This window comes from Anopheles maculipalpis, chromosome 2RL (assembly GCF_943734695.1).
Source record: "Anopheles maculipalpis chromosome 2RL, idAnoMacuDA_375_x, whole genome shotgun sequence".
NCBI classification, from domain to species: Eukaryota; Metazoa; Arthropoda; class Insecta; order Diptera; family Culicidae; genus Anopheles; species Anopheles maculipalpis.
Window position 1 is genome coordinate 20048956 of NC_064871.1, and position 19108 is coordinate 20068063.

The 19108-nt window shown below is 45.3% G+C and overlaps 4 protein-coding genes across 5 annotated transcripts in view; 3 read left to right on the plus strand and 1 right to left on the minus strand.

The window, feature by feature from the left end:
• LOC126565188 (zinc finger protein 845-like) overlaps positions 1–19108 on the minus strand; it is a 252910-nt gene that overhangs the window by 187182 nt on the left and 46620 nt on the right. The gene's annotated exons all lie outside the window — the stretch shown is intronic.
• LOC126557700 (T-complex protein 1 subunit zeta) overlaps positions 1–19108 on the plus strand; it is a 315666-nt gene that overhangs the window by 181626 nt on the left and 114932 nt on the right. The gene's annotated exons all lie outside the window — the stretch shown is intronic.
• On the plus strand, positions 4046–14226 carry LOC126565237 (uncharacterized). The gene is made up of 6 exons (XM_050222399.1): positions 4046–4291; positions 4851–5074; positions 5309–5699; positions 9649–10010; positions 13831–13983; positions 14051–14226. Exons 1-6 carry the CDS (start codon positions 4068–4070, stop codon positions 14224–14226), a joined length of 1530 nt encoding a protein of 509 aa, XP_050078356.1. The 5' UTR covers positions 4046–4067.
• LOC126565247 (uncharacterized) lies at positions 16873–17854 on the plus strand. The gene is made up of 2 exons (XM_050222410.1): positions 16873–17491; positions 17574–17854. Exons 1-2 carry the CDS (start codon positions 16996–16998, stop codon positions 17852–17854), a joined length of 777 nt encoding a protein of 258 aa, XP_050078367.1. The 5' UTR covers positions 16873–16995.

Consider the following 19108-nt stretch of genomic DNA (forward strand, 5'->3'; position numbering starts at 1 on the left):
TAGGCAGTTTTCTCACGTCGTTCGCTCTAGTTCCGGTGTATGGTGCTTTCTCGCTTTCGCACCACTCCTCTTTCGAAGATTGAGATTTCCGTCCCGGCCACACCGCACACATTGCCCGGCCGTATGATATAGTTGCGAAAGACCTTTTTTTTGTATTCCGTTTCGTTTCGAGTCCATTAGCGACTGTTAGGTAATGGAGCGTACGCATTACACGGCATCCCCATGAAGACGATCGTTTTGTTCCGCTCGCTGGTATGGCGGTCAACGCGAGCAAATCGATCCGCCTTTTGCTCGTTTATCTGGTGATAAAGTATTCGCGCTCGAGCAAAGGGGGATATTTCTTGCCAAGTGGAAGCAACTGATAACATTTAGAACAGAAACCAGTGAAATCGAGGCCTCGTTTGTACGCGATGGATTTCCACAAATTGTTACACTGTTCAGTGTTAGAGGCTTATCCAAAATGACAAAGAAACGGAAAACCAATTGCTTTTCAATAAGCGTAACAGTTTTTGGTGAAGCGGATGGACAGTAGGGCCGCGAGTCAACGGACGTAAGCCAAATTGCTGCCAAACGTTCGGCCGAGGCAGCTCATGAATGAAAGCGTCTTCGGAACGAAGTCAAATAAATAAACAGTGACGCTTGTGAGCAACAGCACTTGATGGGCAGCACTTTCTCCCATCTCCGGCCTGACTCATCTGCCTGTGGCAGTAGTTATGAAGATTTGGAATGAAGATGGAAGGATTAAACTGTGATTATTGGGAATTGCTTTGGGTAGTTGGACAAGAAGTAAAGCGGGAGATAGCTAAATTGGATAAACGGTAAGGGTTTTGGTTGATGTGGAATGATTCAATTAGGTAGTTGATCGCTAACGACACTGTAATAACTTTATTTCAACACAAATTTTTGCAACTTATTATTGATATCGGTACAATATTCTTCTGCGATCTTCTGTTATCGATCGTGTGTAAAAAAATAATTTAGTATTAAGTTAGCATATTATACTGTCTTTGTATTCATGTTACAAGCTAATTCTTGACTGTGAAAATCATTAAAAATTATGAATAAGTTAGACAACCTCAGCATTGCTCGAACCAAGTGTTGATGATAAACTCGTCTGGATTGCGCAGAAGATAGCGGTTGGCTCCAAAAAAAGAGGAAAGATCTTTCGCACGGAAGAAGCATATGCACAAACAGACCGATGAATACCGATTTGCCGTGCACGACCCAAATACGTACGCGAATTCCTCCGACGGTCGAATCTGACATTCCATCAAAACGCATCATCACGCGCGCTGACCACTTGGCTATCAATCGTCTTTCGATGCTTGCTTTCCTTCGTTTTTTTTTTTTTGCACATTATGAATCTTCCCAGTGTCCCATCCCGACGACAACGGTGCGTTTGAATTTGTCAAACAAAAGCCGTCCGGGCGTTGGCTGCAAGGGCAGCGCTTTCTCCTGGGATGTCAACAAGCGACGAACCTTTTGCCGTTGAGTGAGTATTCCGGGTTCGTCGCCTATTTTTCTCACCCAACTTTACAATACCGAAATGAATTGCGCTAGTCTATGGGGCGGATCGGTTAGAGCGTGGGATAACTTTTTTTTTTGTGTGTGTAGTAAATGACAAAAAGGGTAGGATAAGAGCATATACACCAAAAATTTGAAAACCAAATGTAACAGTCGGCCGTAGAATGGCAACATGAAGCACTGTGCGCCTTTGTAAGGTGTATAGGGAAGACTTTCCCGAGGGTTGCGGTGGGACACGCACTTTTGTTTTCCAATTTATGTCCAATCGTAGTCGAAAAAGTAACATGCTTGTCATCCTGCTTGACCGATGGGGAGGCTTTTGTCTCTGGACGCTTGTTTCGCCGAACATGCCTTAGGGTAAGTTCGTACATTTATTTCCGGACGCACCACAAACATTTGCGCAGCGAGATCTATCCCTTTTGGCAAAGATGGTTCGTGTAAATATTTTTCTTTGTCACACTTAATTTAACCGGAACGCGCACACACGCAAACACATGCGCGTAAGATAAGTACATTCGCATTGCCATGAATTAACGGGCAAGAAAAGTGAAAACTGTATGTGTCCTCAAAAATGCCTCGCAGCAGCGTACGAGGAAATATGCCCATCCTTCCCTTTTTTTCGTCCTGCATTGGGTTGAACATATTTTTGTTCGGCAACAATGTTAATCTTCCTGGCTCGTTTTTTTAATTTTTTTTTGTTGTACACCAGGCCCGGAATCGTGCAGCAGAATATTGCGTCATTTATTTCCACCCGGTCGAATGAATCAGAGAAATGTGTGACCACATCATCTTGGGCGGGATTTTACCAGCCACCGAAAAGGATGCCGGTGCGGCCAAGGAAAAGGTAGACGGACGTGTGTGCTGAACGGTGTAGAGGTGTGTGGGGCCGGATCTCGCACTTGTCCTGTGTGTGCCGTTTCGCTCAAGGGAAAGTGGTAGATTAGGTCACCGGGAAGGCTGGGAAAGGTATGTCCAAATTGCAACACTTGCGCACCGCAATCTCCTGCGGCGGTTATGATGACTCGGGATGTGGCTGTGTGCGTAAGATAGGGAAGTTTGTGTCAAGGAGAAAGAAAGTGTCAGATTGTCACGTTTCTTGTTTTCCTTTCGGTCGGTGGCGCTGGAGAGCACCGCCCTGCGTCCGACGTTTTTCGATACGTTGTCGATGTTCTCTCGACATTTAGAGCTTTATTGCTTTTCTTATTCATTTTCGTGGTTGTAAGATCTTCGTTTCTTTACTCGTGAGACAACGAAATTTAGATGCTCAGAGTAGAGTTTCGTTTTTTTTTAAATAATATTTAATACAAATATTTATGCTTGGTTGTTGTGAATGTTATTGTAGGGTTTTGTATCTTTTTGGCAGTTTTTTCTTGTTTCTTTAATGTACTTTATGTTTCCTTGCCTAATTTGATTGCTTGTGTAAGTTTCAACAGTTTACATATTTTTGTTTTGTTTTCCCCAAACATTTTACTATTTTTTCTAATTTATCTACTACTTAGAAAACTACTGAAATACATTTTCCCTTTACTGGATTAGTGTTATAATTCCAATATCAAATATATTAGTATTTTGTAAGATAAGTAGATAACGATGACAACGCCCGACTTGTTCAAGATCTCTTCGGGGCGGATTGTTTTACCACTGTCGGCTTAGGTCGCTCTCATGCTCGCTGCTCTTTCACGTGTTCCTATGCTCACGATCGACTACAATCGGTCCAGTCCCGCACCTGATCTCCAAGTAAGGTAGCATCTCATTGTTGGTTCACACTTTCTCGCTCTTTTTCTCTCTCTCTCCCACTCGTACTTTCTCCGCCTGTTCCACTTGTTATCGCTCTTTCTTGGGCGCCTCCCCCAGGTGCCCGCGATCAGGCTTTTGTTGAGCATCATCCCCATGCCGTGAGCTTTAGTAGCTTTTTTCGTATGTGCGTAGAGATTCACCACCGCACGGTCGCTCTCCGTATCTCATCCCAGCACGGTCACACGGATCGCCGATTCGCGGCCAACTTTGGTGTTTGTGGGTTCTCGCTCGTGAGCATCCCGGGATCCATCTACCGCTCTCTGTTCGGCCGAAGCTCGCTCGCGCAAAAGCATCCAACGGTTCGGATGTAAAAATTATTTAACATAATATCTAGGTATTACAATTTATCATCATCTCGTTGTTTGAAGAAGCAATCCGGAGAGCCAAAGACGCTGTGTGTATTTGTGTGTGTGTGCACGGTCTCTCACGCGTGTATAGGTGCGGGAGTGACGCTGGGAGATTTTACGTCTTGGCGGTTCGCTATAAAAAGGGGTTACAGCATTCGGATACCGGCACAATTCATTAACGATCGTTGAAGTCAGACGAGCTGGTTTGGAACCAAGCGAAGTGATCGAAGCATTGTAGTGGCATCTATCGAACGACAGAATTTCCCGAACGACCCCAGCATCCCACATTCCAGTGCGTGTGTGTTTGTGTGAAAGTGTGTGAAAACAGTGTGCACAATCGAACAGCAAGAACATTTGTGAACAAACGGAAATCCTGTGGCAACCAGTGCAAGCATTAGAATGAAAGTGTTTATCGCAATCGCTGCCCTTCTGGCCGTGGGCATGGCTGCCCCGGCACCAGCAACCGAGCAGACTGGAGCGTTCGGCATGATGGCCAAGTACTTCGGTTCCTGTCTGGAAAGCGAAGACATGGGCACCTGCTTTGCCGTCAAGGGAATTACCGCACTGAACCGGGCAGCTCGTGCCGCCAACATTGAACTGGCTCCTGGTGTCACTTTCGCAAGGTGATTACATTTTCCATACCTCAAGATAAAGAGCAGGAGATTATTCTTCAAAGTGTTTCTATTTCAAAGTGGACGTGTGTGTCATTCAAGAAACTGAAGAACAAACTCATCAGTATTGTTTCATAGTAGTGAAACTAGATGGGAAAAACTCGTGCTATAAAGAATCAGAAGATTATTTCACCCATTAAGATCCTATAGAGATAATTTGATTCTTAGTGATAAAATCTTTTGGGTGCTTGGAAATGATTGATAAATTGCAAATTTTTAGAAGCGCTTCAATTACAGTTTCGTTCCTTGCAAAATTATTAGAGAGTCTTGATTGATTGAAGCAAATATATTGATTAAATGGATAACCATGAAATAACTTTGTCTGACTCTGTTAGGATTCAATCGTGATTTAGTAGGTGGAAGATACTTATGAAGATACAGAAAATTGATGAAGATTTTATGAATTAGAATGAAGATAAAGTATTTTTTTAAATGGTGCTTATTGTGTAGGTAGGATCAAGATAGTAGAATTAAACATCCTCCATCCCATATTTCTCTACTAATTACACAGAGACCCATCGGTACCGGCTGAGCGCACTGGAAAGGCCATCTCGGAGAACGAGATCGTCAACACGCTGCCAGCTGATTCGGAACAGAAAACGGATGCCCTGTTCGATCTGGCCATTGACTCTGCCAAGCGTTTGTTCAGCGCCCGCTCGATCCAGTTCAAGCTGCCCGAGGAGACGACCGAGACGATCGCCCGTTCGCTGGAGGAAGGTAGACTGCTGAAGAAAGGTTCGTACCGTGTCCAATCGTGCCCCGTACTAACCGAACGACATCCTTTTTGTTTGCTTCCGTACACCCATTACTACACCCTATCCTATGCCAACTAAACTACCCCGTCCTCGCTAACTCGATCGCGCATTTGCGTGTGTGCTGATTGCTGATTCGCAATGGCATCAATACACGTCAAAACAACTTTCGGGGGGTTTAAACAATTTCGTCGTGCACCCTGGTTCTACTCCGCAGGCAAGAAGCTGAAGAAGGTCCTCGGCCCGCTGGTTCTCGCTCTCGGTGGTAAGCTGTTTGCCCTGCTGCCCCTGTTCCTCGGTGCCGTCGCCCTGCTGGCCGTGAAGGCACTGCTCGTCTCAAAGGTCGCGTTCGTGATGGCTGCCGTGTTGGCCGCCCAGAAGTTCCTCGGCGGTGGTGGCGGATCTCCGCTGAACCTGCTGTCCAAGGTCGCTGGTGGATCGTCGGGCGCTGTGGTCGGTGGTGGTGCGTCGGCCGGAGCTGGCGGATGGTCGTCGGGAGCTAGCGCTGGTGGCTGGTCCAACACTGGTGCTGCCTCGGCTCAGTACCCGTACGCTCGCAGCTACGACACCGCTCAGGAACTCGCCTACAGTGCGCAGGCTCCGTCGCAGTAAGGTGTACGCAGGGCAAGATCGCACCCGGATCGCGCCTAAGATCCGTTTGGACGAACTTGTAAAATAGCCGTAGAACTGTGCCCGTGCGCGGTTCTGAAATCGATTTCTGTCCCTCCTTTCTTCGATCGTTCACTTCGTACTCTTCTTCCTCGCCTTCTACAACGCTGTCTAGTCTTCTTCGCAAGTCTCACTTCTCTTATCGTCACGCATTGCCTTGAGGTGCCGTCCGAAGACGCCCAACTCTTGGCAGAGACGCAAGCACTAATCAGCACTCGATGGCAGCGGTTCGTAACTCACGAAAGCGGAGCAATCGACCGAGCTGATGTGTGCACATCTTCATTATTTCCACCGGAGGCAAGTGCCCACTATCTTTCCCAGCGTCTCATCCGTGCTTTGCCCCAGCTCACACACCCATCGGCACGGCACGGCATCGGCACGAAATTGAGAGCGGACCCAACGCAAACCGCCCGCGGCCCGGAACCTCCAAATCCGGATGTCCGTTTATGTAAATACACCGACCAAAAGCCGATCGCAGGTGGAATTGTTTGTGCAACGATGGGTGTGGTGTGGATCATTGGGTGATTATCGGGTGGGAGTAGATGTTAGCTTTCTCTTCTTCGCTGGATCCTTCGCAGCGAATTACTGTACGGCATATATTCACCTTCACCAGCGCCACCATCTTCACCGGCACTCTTCATCAGCTCTCCCCGTTCGTTGGCGTTTGCTTTGCAAACACCTCGGACGGATCGAAGAGCCTCATTCTTTAGCGCTTCTGCAAACCATACACGCATCGAAAACAAAAAACGCGACCCTCACACATACTCACAAGCAAAACAAACACAACAACTGCGCCATTTCGGACCGTGCGCGATCGCGTACTGCGATCGCGGATAGTGCGGCTCCATTTGTCTTCTAACGTTATAATATTTTTTTTGTAGTGTTTAGTAATTTATTATTACCGATACCCGCGAGTGTGTGAGACGCGGTGAAACGAGATCAGGTCAGTGGAGTGGTTGAAAATTGAACCGAATAAGAACCGTCCAGGGATGTGTGTGCATGCTGATGTGTGCAAAAGCCCCGCCACGCTCGGAAACCAGATTGGATAGTTAATTTATTTTTATTTATGTAATTAAATTATTAAAAAATGGAACAAACACGAAATTAGAACACTTCAAACCAGGTTTCAGCCGAACATCCATACATCCTACCAGCACAACGCATGCAGCAATAGCAATAGAGCGAACGGGCAAACGAGTTAACCATTAACTGCTAGTACATATAGGAACGAACTATAGGACCACTGTGCGGTCAGAGCACTCATAGGGCATGGGAATAACGATCCATGGCTAACGGGTAATGTAATGTAAATCACAGGAACAGGCCCAGGGAAAGACAGACACAGTTTTGTTCTGCTCCTGTAAGCGGGTTCCATACCACACATACACACAGATATACACAGGTAAACATTCATTTAAGCAAACCACAAGAAAGACTTTTGTCGGGAAAATAGAAGCAATAAAAATAAAAACGACTTATTGAAAAGAAAAACCACCAACACAAACCCCTCTTAGAAAAGATTGAGAAAAATGTTTTACCATTTGTGGCTTCCATTGGGGTCGCCATACCATCCTGTTTACCATTCTTTGAAAATGAGTAAGAAGCGAACCATAATTCGAGCACTGTTTGGTATGTAATTATCCTTCGTAGAGTAGCATTAAACAGAAGAAAGTGGAAGGTTCTCGTCTCAAAAGCTCGTATGCCACCCTGACGAGTGGCGGAAATGATTGACAGCATTGTTGACTTAACTGTTACCACGCCCGTCTGCCGCCCGACTTTGGACGATCTTCCCGTTAATTGCTGGCAACGGAATGGATGGAGCGAAGGGTGTAGTGGGGCGTGCACACCAACCCATCCCATACCGGTAGTTCCGAATTTCTTTTTTAGCACATCGGGAGAAATTGTCACAAATTCGGGCGATAGATAGCAGCCCGCATGTGTGATGTGGAACGATGAGCAGGACCGAAACTAATCGGAACATCATCGGGGATCATCAGCTCCAAAACCAGCTCGTGTAATGATTCGAAAGGTGAAGAGATGATCCGATCTGTTTCGATTGATTGTAGGGTGCACGTGTTGTTTGTCGCTTAGCCCGGAGCGTTGATGAGTAAAGTAGGTTATTTAAAAAGCGTTCTCGAGAAAGCAGTTTCACTGTGTGGTATAAGTATAGTAGTTTGTGAAACTACTTACTATTCACCTTCAAAGCTGGTCTCCAACTTCATTAACAAGGCCGGGTTATACGGGGCCACGGGCAATGTGAGAAACAAATTAACCACCAGAGTTTCGTGTTTGGCGGGTGGCGCAAAGCCATGCACCGAAAGGGAAAGTCTTGCGAAGAAGCGACCTATTGTTTATCGGGGCAACCGGAACTTGGATCGGGACGCTCCGTCCGGTACGCGACGATTCGTTCCGTTTTGTCTTTCTTGCTAACATACTTGGCCGACTGTGAACGATGACCGTTAGGCGAGCTTAAAGGAAGATGGTAAAAGAGGGCGATGTGACATTGATTCTGCAAACTTGAATGTGGGCTTTAAGAAATTATTGTCGGCAGACAGGTGATGGTAAAATGCTTATGTGGCGGAGGGAGGTACTAATTTCTTTCCTGGTTGAAATACATAGGTTTTATGCAATATACTTTATAGATCGATGGATGCTTTGAAGTATCAAGTATAAGACTGTCAATTTTAATGATAATCGCAAGAAGTCTTAGCAGCTAGCATTACAAATTGAGGAGGCATTTTTTTTACATGTTTCCTATATAAGACATGAAGATGAAGACATGAAGGTACTTAGCTCATTTTTCCAACCAAATTATAACCAATAATCCATCCAACTGGAGTACATTTACCATGTTTCCGTTTTCGAACAAGAAGTCATTTTCTCACCTATTTACCTATTTGCCGGATCATATCAAAGGCCAGCCCTGCGTTTCATTGGTGCCCCATAAAAAATGTTTTTAATAAATTTGCCCTCAACTCAGCTACTTGGCAATTATCTTAATCAGTTCGCTCGTTCAATTCGGCGTACCGATGCATAACTTAAAGCCCGAAACACTAGATTTCTCCACCCTGGCTCTTATTAAAGCCCCATCAAGTCATCGGCTAGCCATCGAAATGGAACCAGCTCCAAATTATTAGCCGAAAAGGTTATTATTGTGGACGGTCGGGAGGCAGCGTCGGTGAAATGGTGCACTGTGAAGAGCGCCACGCGGTAAACCGGGGTACAATTAGACCAATCGAAAGCGTCAATGAAGACGCTTCCCTAGATTTGACGGTGGGGCACGGACAGCTGTAGAAGAATGGAGATTGACGGAAACGAAAACGAAATCGGAGGGCTTAGAAAATGTTGGAAAAAAGGGTAAGGATAGGATACTACCCTCAGTCGGAAGCGAAACGATGCCACATTCCAACCGCACACCAATTGTCATCCGACGAATTCTAGTCACGTTCTGGCATACATTTGCGGCCTGCGCTCCGTCGGTTATGATTTGCTACCGTTAGCTCTCGGGGACCAGCTGGGCCGATCGTACTTACCTACATGCCCAAAATCGACCCCGAGTCGCTGGTGAGGTTGGGGATGGATGAAGACTTCCACCGATTCGCCGGTAAGGATCACGCGCGTTGCATACAAAATGCGCAAGGGCTCGATCGGCACCGGGTGGAGGTTTGGTGTTTCGCTCCATAAACACTGGCACCGTTGGCCGAATGTCATCCATTTGGTCGGGCGGGGATAGTTTTTGTTTTTGGATCGGACCGGGAAACCCCTTCCGTCGGGAAAATGGTGCATGTGTACGTATTGGCCGGTATATTGATTGAATTCGCATAAATAGCATGGTAATAGCAAATTAACGCATCAGTTGTTTGCCTTAGCTTATCCGATCACCAGCAGTTGCAAAGTGTCGTCCGTCCGTACCGTGTGTGTCACAGTGCAGTTTCTGTATCCTTTTCCGCCATCCAAAATGGTCGCTAAGCGTTGTTTCCTGGTTGCCGCTCTGGCTGTGGTTGCATTCGGTGCGGTGGCGCACGCCGAAACGAGCAAGGAAGAATCGGCCATGATCAATCTGATCAACGAGATCGACAATGAGCCACGGTTCCCGCTGTTTGGTGGGCTGGCCGTAGAGCGCTCGAACGATTACGAGGTCCGTGCTTTCGGTGCCCGTTCGAACGAGGACCTTGCCGATCGGGCGGTCCGCTACCTTGCCTCGCACACTCTTAAGTTCAACGTGCCTTCGGAGGAGAACACCGTCGAAGGTGAGCAAAGCGTACTGTGTGGTGCACATTGAATCTCAAGTGACGACAGAAGTGTTCGAACGATCATTGTTTGTAGTGTAAAGTGATAGATTATCGATCAAGAGAGAACAAGTAACGTGTTCAACAGCCCAAATTCATTTTGATTTGATGGACAAAACCAAGTTACCAAGTTGCCAACCCAGTCCAGGATATTTATGATTACCTCTGTATGGTATAAAGCATAATGAGGATGTTATCAAAGATTTAACTAGACGTAAAAAATTGAAATATTCTGCTCAAGTCATAGCTTCTAATTCGAAAAATGTGCAAAACTTCTTCCAAAAATTGGAGAATTTCGGAAACTTAAATAATGGTTTGTTCTGGTTGCTACAAATAACAGTAATTATAAAATCTCCATTAGCTACTCTCAGCCATCTCTCTCAATCATAACTCAACATACCGAGCATCTCCTACCACAAGCTACAGAGGATAGGCGTAGAGTCACCGGTTGCGTGTGACGGTACATGTAATTAAACATAGCATCTTCGAGTGAACTCATCGCTCAGCAGGTTGTAAATTTCCCTACCGTCATTTCATAACCTTGGAACAGTTCCGTGCGTGATTAGGCCACTGGAGACTATTTCATCATACTCGGCAAAAGGAAAGCCATCTTTCGCAGCCACGCCAGTCTAGCCAGTCTAGTCGGAAGGTCCATTTTTGCAATTCCTCGCGCGATAGGCGATCAGAGAAAGGCGAACTCACGAAGAGGAAACGCAACGATTAGCGTCATCTGTTACCTGTGCCTGGGTCGGTTTCTGTAGTTTTTGGTGTGTGTGTTTTTTTGTGCAGTGGGGAGCAGTATCTTCCCCACCAAGGCCATGTGCATCGGTGATTCGGACCATAAGTTGGTTATGGGGTTGAGTTCATGGTTTCTTTCTTTAACTGAACGTATCTGAGAGAAGCCGATCCATTTAGAAGATCTTATGCAGCAGGTAGCGCTGTTTACAGCTGTTGCGGAGATTTTATTTATTTTGGTTTTTTGTTGTTGTTCAAAGCCGTGATACTTTCCCAAAAGTCTCAATTTCGTTGGAATTTTGAGCTCGTGTAAGGGGAGACCAGTAGTCGCCGTTCGTTAAATGTCGTCGCTTGATAAATATTTTTTGTGCTCCAAAACTAATCCCAATGGGAAATGGATATTACGCACCCAAACTACATGGGATTCAAGGTTGGCAGGCGTTACGAACGTTCAGGTAACAACCCGCGGAAGAGCGTAATCGGTGATGCTGCTGTTCCTTTGTAACAACGCTTTAGAACAAACTTTCACCCCAGCAACCAGATGCGTGCGCGTTGCGAGTGGTAAAGAAGATGGAACCTCAAGGTGAGATCGATTAGAATAGGTCATCGACATGGAAACTGGTTCTAAGAGAAACGGGGAAAACTCGGCTACTGAACCAGTTCTCTAGAGGGCATATCGCGGTCGAAGGAGAAAGTTACATCGGGCGGAGTTTTTTTGTTGTTGTTGCTGCGGGAAAGAACAAGTTCTGGAAGTGGCTAAAGTTGTTTTATGTATTGAAAAACTGTTTTTTTGACGTTTTGGTTTGCTAATAATTACACCACAATGTTTTTGTCTGCTGTTGTATCATCTCGAAGAACCCTGATCATGTTTCGACGGCGCATAATATTAATGGCAGCGGGCAGAATAAAAAGAAAGATCAAAACGATCCTCACGAACGCAGGTACCGTGTGAAGCTCAAAAACATGCCGGCGCGCACCGGACTCCCTGGTAGATTAATGAAACATCTCTTTTCCAGTAATTGCATCGAGCGATGGTTTATTTTTTCATTTATTTTTGCTGGCAACTGTAAGTGTCCTGCGCCAAGTGGTGCATATTTCCAGGACACTTGCGGCTCGAAATACCTGTCCCTGGTTGGTGCGCCAATGTAAACTTTCACTTTGGGATCCGGTGGATCCGGCTTTCGAAAATTCTCCAAAATATTTAGCCCACACCGGCCGCCATCTACAATGAGGATAACAATAGTAGCAGCAACAGCGGCAGGAGCTACAAATGAAATATTAAAGAAGAAGCGAAAGGAGAGAACGAAAGATCGAACGAGAGGCGAGAAGCAAAATAGCTCAACAAGAAAAAAAAGGGAAAGTCGCTCCAAAGACATACTTCCTTCGGTGTTATGTTTAAATATGCCACACCCTTTAGCGTGCACCCTTGCGTTCTCCACTACATTCCAACACATAGCCAAGCCATACGGCCGGGGAAGGCGTTGTTCGGGAACTGGTCAAGAACGCTCGATGCTGCGTGTGAGCATCGTCACGATCGTCATCTCTCTCCCGGGAAACATAGAGAGAAGTGATCATCGGCTTGGATGCTGCATGCTTCTTTGGTACTGCGAGCTGGTTCGATGAACTCGGATCGTGTACCGTGCGAACCCGCGTCGAGAACGAGACGCAGCCGCGTTCGGGTTCTTCGTTCGGGGTATGCGTTTTCTGGGTCATTGGCACAGGTTCGCCGTGTTGTGTGACTGACGGACTGGTGCGGTGTGATGATTGAAAGGCGAGAAACAAGTGCCACGATCGTGAGCCACCTCGCAGACTTAAGAACTCTGAGACCGGGAGAGTCCGATTAGGACAACAACTTTCCCCCAAAATCAATAGACGACGATTGTGGCGACGCTTATGTACGTGGGCGATCGTAAGGCCTTGGGGCGACATTGATACGCCCTCTGGAGGGGGTACGCACGCGAGATGCTTGGTGGGATCATAATTGCCAGACAATGGGAGAAAGTATGGCCGAAGGTAGATTTAATGCGTGTTTGCTCACGGCTTGTTCCGCAGGGTGCTCTCACAGGTTTAAATATTTTTTTTTTGTGCCATAAAATTAGCCACAAACGCTAAGAGGTTTCGCGCGTCGGTTTTTTTGTTGTGTTCAGCTGTTCGGGTTATTTGCACTTCGTGGGTGCTGGAGGGTTTTAAGCGGAATGAACTTTGAAAATATTTGCACCGATGGCAGGTCGCATGGAGAAGATATCTTCTCCTGGTAGGTTTCTTATTTGCAAGCGAAATCCATCTAATGGCTGGAAAATATGCTAAACTGTTGTAATGGCAGACGATGTACAATTTGAATTGAACCAAATACATACGGGGGAAGCCCCGTTCATATATTTTGAATGTTTCCATGGTTGGTGTTTTGACGGCAAGTCTAGTACACTGAAGGTAAAGGTTTTCGATCTTCGGAATTCGGAATGACTCTACCTTAGTCCCGGAGACTATTCGAAAACTAGAGTGCTTTTAGTTTTGTTAATTAATATTCTTCTTCTTCTTCTTCTTGGGTTAACGACCTCTAAGGTCATGCCGGCCATCGAAATGGTTTACTAGACTGTCGATACCACGCGTAGATTGTTAGTCAGTTATCACTACGGGGGGACGGTCCGGATGGGATTTGAACCCCGGTCCCGCCGTTTGAAGACCGGCGATGTTTTCGCCTGTACCACCAGGCCCGACATAAGTCAATGTTAACCAAATCAATAAGCTTGGGTCAATGTTATGTCTAGCAAAAATATTGTAAAAATTTTAATGCATCTTTAAGAATTAAAATTACTCACCTAAATCATATTGCTGTGGTAAGTCGCTACTCAGCATGAAAAACCAAACAGTACACAAAATTAAAATCAGTTAATCAGGACTTCTGTTGAAATATTCCATCGCGCTCGTTATACGCTTTCATTCAAAGCTTGCTCTCATCGTGAAAAGCTCCAGAGCTTTCACACTGGTCACATCCGATCGTAAAGCTTTGGTATAACATCGTCGAACTTTCTCTTGATCTTTGCAGAAGCTCGCAGCAGCCGTCTGAAGAAGATGCTTTTGCCTCTGCTGCTGGCAATGAAGCTGAAAATGGCCGTTGTGCTGCCAATCCTGCTCGCGATCGTGAAATTCATCTCGCTGAAGGGTCTGATCGCCGGTCTGATGGCTCTGAAGTTCTCCAGTAAGTATAGCTAGGCATCCGATCGATTCGTTTCCCATGGTTGACCCTGTTCTGCTCTTCCCCACAGTCTTCACCGTCCTGAAGGATTTGTTCCAGAAGAAACAGGAGCGTGTGACCACCGCTTACATCACCAGCGCTCAGCCCGTGAACGCCGAGATCGTCCACCAGGACTGGAACCGCAATGGGCAGGCTGCGGCTCACGAGCTTGCTTACGGTGCTTACCCGTACGCTACCCTAGCATAATGATCGAAGCAGGACAAATCCTTCCCTCCATCATCACTGCTATCAAACCACCAAAAATGCGCTCATCGATAGAATGACGGTCGATGGGCCTTTATTTATTTGCTTAATTTTAATAATTTATTGATCGAGCACGACCCTTGGCCACGCCCAGCCTTGATGTGGTGGTACCCTGGTACGCCAGTGTTCACTGTCAATGTATGTGGATGTGTGTAAATAAAAAAGGCGTACAGGCAAATGAAAAGCGTGTGTGTTTGTGTGCTTTGGTAGTGCCACCGGGTAGGGGGATCGCAATAAAGGACAGCTGTATCGAGGGAGAAGAAAATTGGGCAGCACGCTACTGGGGATTTGCCGGAGTGGACCGATAATTCATATCCCAAAAAATCTGCCGAAACGGTATTTTGTCGTCGGCAGTTAGTTGTAACGGAAATTGGGTTAGCCACGTGGGGAAATGAGTTTGTGGGGAAGTACATCGGAAACATTGTTTACCATCTAGATGCATTAAATGACCCATTTAGAAACGGCACTGTACGCAATCCGATCGATCACTGACCGATCGGTGGTCAGCGATTGGGGTTAGCATGATTTGTTTTGTGAAGCTGCTTGGTAATGTATGGTGTGGCATGCTGACGACGAATTTACTTACCTTCTGATGGTTTTGAAGCACGCTTCACGTGGATGGATTGTTTCGTTTTTAGCTAAAAAAATGCTATATTTTAATACGTTTTTAATTTAAAACATACCATATTAACTGAGAAATTCGATGGAAGGTAGTGGTGGCGCAGGTTTTCACACGGCAGAGTAGAGGGTCAAATGCTATCTACACCGTTAGTGTGGACTGACTATCCAATTACGTGGCATCAATAAGTCTAGTAAGCCATTAGATGACTGAAATGGCCTATGGCTGGGTCACTAAGCCAAGAAAATGCAGACATTTTAATGAGGTTTTAGCTGAGTCTCGAAAAAGTTTTGAGTCATGAGATATAGATAATTATTTTTCTTGTAGAATTTAGCGTCCATTTATGACTAAGTCTGCATGAAGACGAACTAGGCTAGAAATTTCAAACAAACCTTTTGATATCACAATCAAAAGGTTCTGTAACGCCAGTGGCGGGTTTAACGGTACGTGGACTTAGTAACCGCGGGGGCCTTGATCTGACAAGGGGAGCCCCGGAATCGCAAAGAACCACCACCCGGTCAGCAGATTCAATGTGATAGTTCACCTCAACTTCCACTCCGCTTAGACCTTCCAAGGCGCTCAATCCGCAAATGTGTTAAGCTATTTGATTTGATATCTGTGAAGAATTTTTATGTATTTACAGTTGTTGTCGAAGTTTGGCTGAAGTTGATCACTCTTTGTAAGTCCATACCAGAAGATTAGTTGCGTATCAATTCTTATCTCCAGCACAACATTATTGTTACAGCAGCGTAATTTATTATATAAGAATTGTGTTCAAACCGGTAAAAAAAAGATTTTTATTGATATTGGATGAACAAGAATAATCCTAAACAAAAGTGGACCAACATAATCCTAGGTATACCTCGAAGTTATAAATTAATGATCAAAGATCACGCGAATTTGTGTCTTTTTCCAAAATTCAGATTACTCAACAAATTAAGAAAATAAGTGGATAAGTTAGTGGAAACTTTAGTTAGGGTGAAAATCTGGAAGAGTTTGAGCCACACAAGATAAGACGAGTGTCCGTCATTTCAGTGCTAACAAGTCCACTGTCCAAGTCCACGTACAAAAATGTCCACGGCAAAAATGAATACGTACAGCCCGAAGGATATCAATCATTGTCATCATTACCCTAGCAAAAGTATCCAATGCACAGCTTGGCGTGAAAGTTAGCCGAACAAATCGGAAGAATATTTGACTAATAATCGTGTAATGACAAAATGCGTGCGCCCAACGACAAACTGCAACCATTGCTCCACATCCATTCGGGGGAATGCCCGCAATTGAAAGGGAAAATCTTTACGGTACGCTTCACTAACCCAATAAGGTCGATCCGTTGCTTTGGTTGGTGACCAGAAAGGGGATTTGTCTCGAATTTGTGTCGGCACTGGCGTCCCGAAGCTGGTTGCAGTTAGAGCGCGTCAAACAGTACCTTTCTTTCGAGAGTTGACGTTTTTGTTTTGTCTCTCGTTCCTTAGCCCACCAGAAACCCGAGAGGATTTGTAAGCACGTGAAGCGTGTGAGGAACTTTTCACTTCGTACCGACAAATCTAATTGAACCGCGAAAATCTCGATCATTACCTCTTTATTACCATCCACAGAAAGTTTCCCCTTCACGCACTCGGAACCTCACTTTAGAGCATGCTGTTCCGTGCTGCGATCGGTTCTTCATCGGTAGCAAGGCCAAGATCAAGTAGCAAACAAAACGATGGTGGTACGAAACAGGTGTCTCTGGCGGGGTACGCGTTCGCACAGCAAACCTAATCATGCGTTAAACAAACCTCAGCGAATAATGCGACCATGGGTTTTGCTGCCACGGAGGGTACCGATCTAGGGCCAACTGGTAAGTTTTTCGTTCGCTTTTCTTTCCCCTTGTCCCGGTTTGGGGATCATTTTTCATCTCTGCGGTTCTCCCTTTGGAGGGAAATTCGGGAGAGACACCCGGGATCGATTGATGGCTAGTGCGCGATCGTATAAAAGTTCGCGCCGGCGGTGGTAATTTCGTCAGTGAGCAAGTGTTCGACTTCCGAAACAGGTGTCAATTGTGAGCAAACAAGTAGTGCCTACCAGCCGCGTAATCTACCAACTTCAAAATGCGTTCTTCAGCAGCTATCGTTTGCACGACGTTTGTGGTGGTTTTGGCATGTTTTCTAAGCACAACGCATGCAGCTATTGCAGGCAACGGTGGTGGTTCGGTGTTTTCCTCGTCTAAGAAAATGTGTGATCAGCGGTACAGCGTGAACTGCTTGAAGTTGGAGCTAGTGTCCTTCCTGGAGCGGGTCACCAACCAAAAGGAGTACAATCTAATGGCAGGTGTTAGTGTTGTTCGTGATCCGGGTGCGAACATTACCCGCACGGCTGATATTATTGCCGAAGTTACGCGCATCTTCCCAACGAACCCAGAACGACGGTTGGACGAGTTTTTGCTGACCAAGCTGAATGATTATCTGCAGACGCACTCTCTGCGACTGAAGTTCGTCGATGGTGATGCGTTCGATAAGGCACGTGAGGTGTTTGCTGGGCGCAAGGGAAAGCTGGGCAAGAAGGGTGGTCTTGAGACACTCATCGCCGGTGCCATGATGATGAAGGGTATGTATCAGCTGCAGGCACATCTTCATCCGAATGTAATACCTATGAATGGATCACTAATACATGCGGTTGCTTCTTGTAGGAACGCTGGCGGCCGTTGGCCTGGGAGCATTAGCATTGATCGCAGGCAAAGCACTAATGACGGGTCTGCTGGCGTTGATGTTGGCTGCAATTGTTGGTCTGAAGTCGCTGGCTAGCGGAGGCGGTGGCGGTCATAAGTCGACAACGTACGAGATCGTAGCCAAACCGATGTATTCACACTCGCACTCCGAGCACGACGAGGTGGGACACGGTCACACAGGATACGGCGGATATGGTCGATCGTACGATCTTGCCTTCTCAGCACAGAAGCCTAAAAACTAAGTTTCTAGGCATAAGACGCCACTCTCTATGACTATTCTGAAAATAGCTTTACTACAGACAAGTCTCTTTTAGAATTTTTCGGGGTCTTTATACGAAGTAATTTATTTTATGTGCTAGGGAACTATCGTCTCTTTACTGCCAAAACGTATTCTTAAATTATTTATTTATTTTTAGTTTATATAACGCAACTGTCATCATACTATAAGCTTTTAGGAGTACTTGTCTAAACAGCATCTTTTATTGGAATCTAGAATAAAGCGCCGTAAATTTTGATAATTAAATCATTCTTTTGATAGACATGTGGACTGCATGTAATCCGTGCCGATTATTTAAAGTAAAATAAAAACAACAAATTTTGGCTTATTTACAGCTTTAAAAGTCGCCTTACAGAAACAGAGTTAAATATACTCATGAAATTATTGTCATAACAACTTCAATCAACTTGACCATGATTGTTGGACGAGGGAAGAAGACACAACAATACTTGAAAACTTCTTTTAATATAAATCCTGCTAATATTGCTCGATAAATGCATTTTTTGTGCAAGCAACATTATGCAATAATCGGGTTAGTTTATCCCACACGAATTGCCCTCAAATATTATTGAATTGCGTTTATTATGAAGCCTAAACACGAATTGTTGAATCTTCTTGCACAAACAATGGACTCATTACAAATTTCGATGCACTTGGATGGGCAAATGAGCATTACTTCGGAACGGTAAGTCACGGAAGGTTAAAACAAAACAATCCATTTGTTTGTATAGAATGGTGAACTAAATAAACAAACGTTGCAAGTTTTAGAACGGCATTGTACGATAGGATCTAGCTTCACAATAGAAATAGTCAACATGAATATCCTAGAAAAATGCGCAATTAGTCTCGTAAAATTTGATCGTTTAAATGCATGAGAGTGCATAAAACACTTACAACAGCTTGATGCACTTTCACTGTACTGCGAGCAGCCAAGATTGATACGGCTTACCTGTTTCGCGTATGTGGAGTAAGCAAACGCTAGAAAAGAGTTCACCTACAAACCATACCTATATCCGATCGGAGCGCAATTACTTTTTTTGTTCTTAAGCCCATCATGTCGTATGATCGTACGAATCGTGAGGCATGTGAGTTTGAGATGTTGAGTTCGCATACAGGAATATTTCAATGCTTTGTGCTCAATAAACGATTGAATTAAAAACTCATACACAGACTGACATTGCATCTACAACTATGAAAGGGTGATTTATTACATAAATGA